The sequence below is a fragment of the Rhodamnia argentea genome, chromosome 2 (assembly GCF_020921035.1).
Source record: "Rhodamnia argentea isolate NSW1041297 chromosome 2, ASM2092103v1, whole genome shotgun sequence".
Classification (NCBI taxonomy): domain Eukaryota; kingdom Viridiplantae; phylum Streptophyta; class Magnoliopsida; order Myrtales; family Myrtaceae; genus Rhodamnia; species Rhodamnia argentea.
In genome coordinates, this window is record NC_063151.1 from 22,052,233 (window position 1) to 22,061,703 (window position 9,471).

At 37.5% G+C, this 9,471-nt stretch overlaps 2 protein-coding genes across 2 annotated transcripts; both read right to left on the reverse strand.

Moving 5' to 3' along the window:
• Positions 1–483: 483 nt before the first annotated feature.
• LOC125313666 (BTB/POZ domain-containing protein At4g08455-like) lies at positions 484–1,629 on the reverse strand. The gene is made up of 2 exons (XM_048273479.1): positions 1,312–1,629; positions 484–939 (listed from the first exon to the last, which is right to left on the reverse strand). The coding sequence occupies exons 1-2, from the start codon at positions 1,627–1,629 to the stop codon at positions 484–486; spliced, it is 774 nt and encodes a 257-aa protein (XP_048129436.1).
• A 3,901-nt stretch (positions 1,630–5,530) lies between these two features.
• Positions 5,531–9,471, reverse strand: LOC115751415 (BTB/POZ domain-containing protein At4g08455-like). The gene is made up of 2 exons (XM_030689326.2): positions 9,085–9,471; positions 5,531–5,989 (listed from the first exon to the last, which is right to left on the reverse strand). Exons 1-2 carry the CDS (start codon positions 9,469–9,471, stop codon positions 5,531–5,533), a joined length of 846 nt encoding a protein of 281 aa, XP_030545186.2.

Sequence of the window (9,471 nt, forward strand, 5' to 3'; positions counted from 1 at the left end):
GCAAAAAGATAAAATATCCCTAATTGGACCGAACTTCAGGAACAAAGTTCACTTCAAATCTTTATTTGAGAAGATGAAGGTACATGGGGTCATTTTTTTGAAATTTTCCCCAGAGTTTGATAACCCAAATGCGAACACATTAAACTGAAATATAAGTCTCTCTTATCCGCAAGCATTAAGTTTGTCTAAAATGTCCTAGGGAATGATCAAATTTCAACTAAATCATATAATAGATGAATATCATGAGAGATTGCAGCATAGACAGTGTGTTTCTAGAAAAAAAAAGGCATACTGAAACCTGTAAAAGCCATTATTACATCGTCAAACGAAGACCAGTAAAGTTCACTCTTAAAAGAGGGAAACACTCGTTAACCGCTGAAAAAAAAAAAAAGAGACAATGACATCTATCAACAATCCAGGCAAAAATGTAATTTGAACCATGTTCCTTCAAGCTCAAAATTTCATTTCATCACGACTCGTCGGTTAACAGGAACCTGTACTGCAGTGTTTTTCTTGCTTTGCAAGACATGCTTCGTATATCTCCACCAGAAGGCATGGATCAGACTTAACGAGTTCCGAGTAATCTCGATGGTTTTTGAGTTTATCCTTGTTGACTAAAATTATGGACAAGGCGGCCTCAAGGAGATGCTTCGCATTGTGCCGGTGAGCAAAGGCATAGTTTATGATCGAGTTCTCCCAGTTCAATTTGGATACCAAGAACTTCTCGCAATAATCTTTGAGGTGCTGTACCTGATACTTTTCAGCTAATACTAGAAGATCATAAGCCATTCGCTCGTCGAGGAACGCTTCAGCAGAATAAAGATAATTGACAAATGCACGGAGGGCATCATAGGACACCTCATTTATCTTGATATTGTTGCTTCGGCTTTCTTCCATCTCGTGCTCAAGCATTGCTTTGAATACAGGAGACCGGCTCGCCTGATTGTGAATAGTTACACAATTAGTTTGTTTATGCATCTTATCCGTAAGAGAGTTGGAGAGTTTTCCCAGGTCGTCATTAAAAAAAAAAAATTAATAATGAAACTATGCTGTGCTCATAAGTCCCCTATGCCAAACGAAACACCTTCCATAGCTCAAGATCGTGTTGACAACTCTAATGAAAAAGTATATGGCAGCAGGCAAAATGCAGATTCAAGAAGAGATTAATATTTCACTCAACTCGATTAAGCCTCGAATGAATCATGATTGATTTGGAAATCTAGCCCAACCAAAGAAATATGTACTTCTAATGCTATAGAATAGGTGAATGCTAATTCAAAAACTTCAAGATCAAAAGGTAATGCTACTCACCAGAACGGCCTTGTGTGCTGGGACCGGCTTCGATAGACCACCGTTGGGACCGTCTTTGGCGGCGAACAAGACGACGTCGCTGAACCCAGGACCATCGAGACCGTTGTGGTCGGTCTGAATCCAGAGTCTCAAGAAGGAATTCTTGGCCTTCAAGTCCTCGATCTCTCGCTTGTACTCTTCCGCGGTCTTGCTGACCTTGTTGTAGCACTCCTCCCAATAGGATCGGTCTTCCTCGCAGAACTTGAGCAGCATGCTCACGGAGAAGTCGCTGTCCGACTCGGCGTCCTGATGAAAGCTCCCCGCTCTCGGTCTCTGCATTTTGCCGAGTGAACCAGAGTAGGCGATGAGTCAGTGGGAGTTTGTGAGAGCTATATGCTAAAAAAAAAAAAAAAGAATATGCTAATTATCAGGAAAATAATATCCTTATAACTGACAGTATCTTGCGAAATTTCTATTTTATTATCTTTAAAACTCATTCGCAATTAATTTCCATGAAGAATTTTAACAATTACAAAGACAAAAATACCCTCTGCAAAATTCAACTTATGTTTCTTTCTTTCTTTCTTTCACGATCGACAAATATAAGGAAAAATGAGTACATGGCCATGCTTTAAAGTTGGAAATTAGGAGGCTCACTTGACCGGTTTAATATTTTTACTATTTAAAAAAGCCAAGATGAGTTTCCAATTTTATTTATAAAAAAAAAACAAATCGAAGCAAATATTCAAACAATAAGTAATATATGAAAGATTCAATTGCAACTTTTAAAATAGTGGATATTGTTCTCCAGCCCGAAGAATAGATTAGGTGAATGTTGTTGGAAAAAATATATATAATATGTAACATTGTTTGTTGTAACAAAAAAATAATAATAACACGGAGAAGCGATAACAACTTCAACAATGATCAAGCCAATGAGCAAACGACCATACAATTACAAATCAAATTGCTATAGAATTGTAATAGAATTACACAGAAGGTTAGGTCTGGCTAACCGAATCTCTTTAAGGCAATTAGTTCCTACCAACTGTGCTGAACAGCTTCACCAACTATGCCTCACAAGATACAATACCTCGAACCCATTTGAATTAGCACTACACAAGCATGACTGGTTGAGCACTTCTCGAGACCAGTATACTTGGAGAAAAATTGACGTGAAAATACAAGAGATATTTCTTCTTCGAATCTTGTTCGAATATATAGAAGGAAGAATAGATCAACACAATTTACAGAGTTTGAAAGGGATACATGAATTCGGAAGATACATGAATTAGATAGATTCATGAATTCAAAAGATACATGAATCGCAGAGACGTATCTGGTTTTGCTCACTTTCGTTGATCTATTAAACCATTAATTGCAGCAAATATTTTTCCCAAATCAAAGAAACTTACTAAAAATAAATAAATAGGAACGTGAGTATCTAGTACTCTGACTTTCTAATTAGTTTAGGATTTTATACTCGTCCATACCGGCCCCGACATGTGCTTCGAGCCTCATCGGCTCTAGAAACCTGGTAAACCCAGGATTAGGTCTAGTTCGGACGAGAAATGAGATCAGGCCAACTAATAGTTGAACCGGACGAGTCTCGTATTGAATCCCAATTGACAATGCCGATGGCCAGATCCCCTTAATGCATGCGACACAAGTTATGTGGATGATCCCCATATTGCATGATCAAAGCGTAAAAAAGTATCATGTCATGCTTCCTATGTGAGCTTTCCTAAATGGGGCCACGAGTTTATTAAACATATGCATTCGACGATTGATCGTCTCAGTGATCTGGTCTTCAAAAAGCTTGTTGGACCGCTTCCTTCTTTCATTTCTAACCTATAAAAAAAAAATGGATTTGTTTTGGTGTTCTCTCCTCTGGAACCTAAATTTAACTTTTTCATGTTTACTCGAGTTTTCAAGAGGTAATGCCAAAGTTTAGGCAGATTAAATAGTTATTGCCCATATATAAGTCGAATCAATATGGATTTTTGCGACTCTTTATTTAGAGAGATTGTAAAATTCTGCCACTTTACATGATTATGGCCGGATTCATGTGGAGACATCGGGGGTTGCATTTACTTTCGGAACTGCATGCTGGCAAATATTCACCTGTATATGACATTTCTAGTAAAAGGTTATGTCTTTTACTTTCTAGTCTGATGTTAAACTCTCTCTTAGGTTGATCTTAAAGTTTTTAAGTTAGCTTTCATCTATTCAGAAGTACATATTTATCGGCCTAATGCCCTAAAAAACCTCCAACTTAAGCTTTTGTCCGAATTCTAACTTTTGCCTCATAAAAAACTCCAACTTTAGTTGCAATCTCAATTCTACCCTAAACTTATTTTTGTCCCATAAGAAAACCCCAACTTTAGTTTTAATCCTGATTCTACCCTAAATTTATTACATAAAAACTCTCAACTTTAGGACGACTATCAATTGTACCCTAAATTTGTATTTGTCTCATAAGAAAATCTCAACTTTATGTCTAGTTTTAATTTTAGTCTAGTTTGTTGTCTCATAAAAGATTATCAATTTTTACTTGATTCCTAAATCTGTCTCCAATAACTCTCCGTCAAAATTGCCCTTAGAGAGTTTCCGTTCGACTTTCAATCTCTCGGGAATGTTCCATCTCTCACAGTCAGAGAGCTTACCCTCGGGACACTCGAATAGCTCGTGCTTGGGAGTTTTCTATTTCTCTATTATCTAGGAGAAATTTTGGACAAAAGGTTAATAGGGAACTTAAGTAACAACTTGTGATTTTTTATGTGACTATAAAAAAACGTCAAAATAAAATTGGGAATGGATGGTAAGATTAGAACAAGACCTAAAGTTGTGAGTTTCATTGGAAAAATAGTATATGACAGAATTGGGACATGACCAAAAGCTAGGGATTTTTTATGGAACAAAAAAAGTTGAGGGTAGATTGGGACTGGATCTAAGTTGGAGGTTTTATATGAGATAAAAAAGGTATAAGTGGGACAAAAGTTAAAATTGAAGGTTCTTTAGGGTATTAGATCCATATTCATTTGATTGGAGTGGAGTTTTTGAAATAGATAGATTTTCAAATATGTTATGCAGATGATGATTGATTCCTTTGATTTGCTTGGAGGGAGTCTTATTTTTTTTTTGGAGGGAGTCTTAGTTGAGTTGACTTGAATATTAATATCTATTTGAAGTGACATGTTTGGTTAATTAAGTTGATGGATACTTCATTCATTGTTAATTGTCTTGCACAATCATTTCATTTAAGTGACTCTTGAGCCACGGGATATGCATATGACCAGCTGTGATGTACTTTTCATTGGAGTATCAACTTCTTCATTACAAAAGATTGAGTTAGGAAGGTCTTTCGCATAGCATAGTTTTCATAATGAGTGAGGCCTTCGCGGCCGGTGAGGGTGGCCGTTCACCCTTGTCGACAGAGGAAAAAAAAGTAAAGACAAAAAAAATAAAAAAGTTCAAAATTTTTATAAAATTATAAAAAAATATCCACGTCGGCGTCGACCGTGCATCCACATCAATGATTTCCGGCCAAGAGTGATTGGATTGACTCAATTGGTATCAATGCAATATATTTAAAACTAAATTGATCAAATTAAAAGATTTAAAACTGAATTAATATCAATTTGCTCAAAATTCCTTTCGATTCAGTACAAATAGAGTCATCATTATTTGTTTCTGTGCACATTGCCAGCCTCAAATTGTCTCATACACAACTTTATTAAATTTCACATTTTTCCTTCTGAAAGTGAAATATCCAGCTTAATGACTCGGATCGGAGCAAATAAAATTCAGCTCCTCGAACATCACGTTCTTCGTACCAAATGTTCAAGAAATTACAAAAGATGAAAGAGTTAATTGCCCAAAGAATTACGATTTTTTTTTTTTTTTTTGCCCGAAGAATTATGATTGACAAGTCTTAAACAAGGGAAATGTATTATCTGTCTTGGCTTTTCCGAATGTCTTCTCTACGATACTCACATCAAAGTTCAATGACCAAATAAATTTTTGGGTTGGTTGTTTGTTGGCCGGAATAGGTAAGGTTGAATAAATTGATTGAGAGCAAAGTCAATATTTAGTGATACGTTTGGGAAATAAAAAAATTTAAATTGCAATATACCCTATAATAAAGTTTCATAACTCAAATGTAAACACACTAACTGAAATAACTGAAAAAGTTGCTTGAACCATGTTCCTTCAAACTCAATATGCCATCACGACTTGGTCAAATGGTACCTGTGCTGCATGCAGTGTTTTCCTGCTTTGCTAGACATGCTTCTAATAGCTCCACCACAAGGCATGGATCCTTTTTAATGAGTTCCGAGTATTCTGGACGTTTCTTGAGCTTATCCTTGTTGACGATGATTAAGGACAAGGCGGCCTTCAGGAGAAGCTTCGCATTGTGCTGGTGCGCAAAGGCATAGTTTACGATCGAGTTATCCCACTTCAATTTGGATACCAAGAACTTCTCGCAATAAGCTTTGAGGTGCACCACCTGGTACCTTTCGGCTAATGCTAAGAGATCATAAGCCATTTGCTGATCGAGGAATGCTTCGGCACAGTAGAGATAGTTGACAAATGCTCGGAGGGCATCGTACGACACTTCACTTATCTTGATGGTGTTGCTTTGGCTTTCTTTCACCTCATGCTCGAGCATTGCTTTGAACACTGGAGACCGGCTTGCCTGATTTGAAGTGGACTTAGAATCACAACTCAATAGTTTGATACGAGATGTTCATGCATCTATTCAAGCTAATTTTTCCAGAGCAACTAGAAAGAGTTTCTTTAACCAGTAAACAAAGCTTTTGAATCATCAGTTGCAAAAACAATGAAATTATGATGTGCTCATAAGTCTCCTATGTCACCCGAAAAATGTTCCATAACCATTTTAAGTAGAGATTAATATTCCACTCGACTCAACTAAGTCTCGAATCAGTCATGATCTGCACTAAAAAATTGAGAATGTCTCTGATTTAGAAATCTAGTCCAACCAAATAAATAAGTACTTCTAATGCTAAAAAATAGATGAAAGCTAATCAAATACTTCAAGATCATGTGTTTAGCTTAACATCGGACTAGGAAGTAAAAGATACAATCTTTTAGTGGGAATGTCATATGGAGGTGTATGTTTAGTGGGTGACAAAAAAAATCGGGATCCATCCGAACCAGACCGTATCCTAGCCAACCGGCTCATTTTGGTTGGTCCCACCGAGTACCGGTTCGATTTCCGGTTCCAATTTGAATCGGCGAGTACCGGTCCAGATCTCGATTTCAAGTGGGAACCACCCACCCGGACCATCGAACATGACCAATATATGTGTGTGATGTATATATTCAATTCTAGCTATTCTCTATTTTTGAGGTGATCACTTGTGAGACAAGTTCAGCATAAGTCATGAGGAAAAAAGACTTTTTTAGTCCAATTCTAGGGATTAGATGCAGTCTTACACTTATCTTTGTTTATCCGGTAAATCCCATTGATAGCCAATGTTTTTCAATGTGGAGCAAAATGTTTGTGTCTCATTAATTGTCACTTCAAAAATTTAGGTCGTGCCTAAGGAGTTTTACTTCTCACTTCAAAATAAAGGTGATTTTTTCTATGAATTTGTCAAAGAAATCAGCAAGTGATGTTGGTGCTCAATACTCGATAGGACCGGTTCCATAGACCCACTAGGGAATCGGACCGGACCGGTGATTCGATTATGGGGTGGGTCCATGAAATGAATGGGCGGTTCACGATTTTTATTTTGTGGAACCGGTCCCTAGCGGGGGGTTCTCTGTTCTAGGGTGTAAACCACACAACTTGAAATCGATCACCCTATTACCAGGCTAGAATCATGTGCATTGGTAGAATTTTACCGAAATTTATATTGATTTGTTCATGCAAACTATACATGCTCAACAACCATTTGAACTTCGGACCCAAAAAAAAAAAAAAAACCATTTGAACTGCCTAGCACTGCATGTTGAAAAATCGAGTAAACATAAAAGAAGAAGAAGAAGAAGTGAAGTTTAGGCTCAGAAGAAACAAGACCAAGACCAATCCAAGCCCAGGAAACTTTCTTCATCATCTAATTCACCACTTATTTATCGGGAAAATTACCAAAAAAATCTTAAACCTAGTACAATTGTGCCAATTCAATTCTTTTATATTTTCCAATTGAGTCCTAAACCTCTTAAAATTATACGAATTCTGTCCATTTTGCCACCGTAATAATATTTTTTATTTTTAAATAATTTTTTGGTCTTTTTTTTTTTTTTCGTATCCTACCCAACCGGCTCATTTTGGTTGGTCCCTAGCGAGTACCGGTCCGATTTCCGATTCCAATTTGAACAAGTGGGTACCGGTCTAGATCTCGATTCCAGGTGGGAACCACCCACCCGGACCAATCAGACATGACCTATATATATAGATTCAATTCTAGCTATTCTCTATTTTCGAGGTGATCACTTGTGGGACAAGTTTAGCATACTTTTTTAGTCCAATTGCAGGGATTAGATGTAGTCTTACACTTATCTTTGTTTATTCGGTAAATCTCATTGATAGCCAATGTTTTTCAATGTGGAGCAAAATGTTTGCATCTCATTAATAGTCACTTCAAAAATACAGGTCGTGCCTTAGGAGTTTTACTTCTCACTTCAAAATAAAGGTGATTTTTTCTATGAATTTGTCGAAGAAATCGGCAAGTGATGTTGGTGCTCAATACTCGATAGGACTGGTTCTATTGACCCACTAGGGAATCGAACTGGACCGGTGGTTCTATTATGGGGTGGATCCATAAAATGAGGGGCGATTTACGGTTCTTATTTTGTGGAACCAGTCCCTAGTGGGCGTTCTCGATTCTAGGGTGGAAACCACCCACCCCGGAATCGATCACCCTATTACTGAGCTAGAATCATGTACAATGGCAGAATTTTACCGCAATTATCTTAGTAAAGATACGCGGAAATTCATATTGATTTGTTCATGCAAACTATACATGCTCAACAACCATTTGAACTTCGGAGCCAAAAAAAAAAAACCATTTGAACTGCCTAGCACTGCATCTTGAAAAATCGAGTAAACATTAAAAAAGAAGAAGTGAAGTTTGGGCTCAGAAGAGAAAAGACCAAGACCAATCCAAAGCCAGGAAACTTTCTCCATCATCTAATTCACCACTTATTTATTAGAAAACCTATTACAATTGTGCCAATTCAATTCTTTTCTTTTTTTTTTTTTTTGCCAATTGAGTTCTAAACTTTTTGCAATCATGCCAATTCACTCCATTTTTCCACTGTAATAATATTTTTAAATTTTTTATTTTTTAATACTTTTTTTTTCTTTTTTTTTGTGTGTGTGTGGTTATGCTGGCAAGAGGCTACCGCCGTAGGTTCACGGCCCTAAACAAAAAACGATAAGAAAAAATTTTAAAAAAATTTTAAAATTTTAAAATATTAGTAAAAAAATTCCAAGTCAATGTGGGCCGGCAAAAAGTATTAAATTAACATAATTACAAAAGGTTCATGACTCAATTTAAAAAAAAAAAATTGGATTGAATTGACACTAGGTTTAGGATATTTTTTGATAATTTTTTCCTTATTTACTTCCCAACAGCAACCAATTAGGATAAAGAAATGGAACATTCGAACCCACCCACAAATTAGCTACAAACAAATCAAAGCTTAAATCAATGGGGACTAAACATATTGGATCAGGGCAAAAACAAAGAAAAACCTCAAAAACTTCAAGCGAAATCAGCAATGAAATGAATGATCCGAGCAAAAGGCAATGCTGCTCACCAGAACGGCCCTGTGAGCCAGGACAGGCTTCGATTGGCCTCCGTTGGGACCGTCCTCGGCTGCGAACAAGACGACGTCGCTGAACCCAGGATCATGGGAGCGACCACCGAGGTCATCGTGGTCGGTCTGAATCCAGAGCCTCAAGAAGAAGTTCTTGGCTTTCAAGTCCTCGATCTCTCGCTTGTGCTCTTCCGTGGCTCGCTTGTACTTTTCCGCGGTCTTGCTGACCTTCTCGTAGCAGTCCATCCAAAAGGAGGCGCCCCTGTACTCGTTTTCCTCGCGGAACTTGTGGCGCATGCTCGCGGTCCACGGGGTGGACGAGTCGCTCTCCGACCCGGGGTCGTCATGGTGAAAGCGGTGAGACCTCCTCGCTCTCATTCTGTGCAT

Bases quoted from the DNA above. Each gene is read 5' to 3' on its own strand.
- LOC115751415 (XM_030689326.2), bottom strand. From the start codon at position 9,471: ATGCACAGAATGAGAGCGAGGAGGTCTCACCGCTTTCACCATGACGAC. The intron at 5,990-9,084 runs GTGAGCAGCATT...ACTTCAAATCAG, and splicing joins TGGCTCACAGGGCCGTTCTG to GCAAGCCGGTCTCCAGTGTT.
- LOC125313666 (XM_048273479.1), bottom strand. From the start codon at position 1,629: ATGCAGAGACCGAGAGCGGGGAGCTTTCATCAGGACGCCGAGTCGGAC. The intron at 940-1,311 runs GTGAGTAGCATT...ATTCACAATCAG, and splicing joins CAGCACACAAGGCCGTTCTG to GCGAGCCGGTCTCCTGTATT.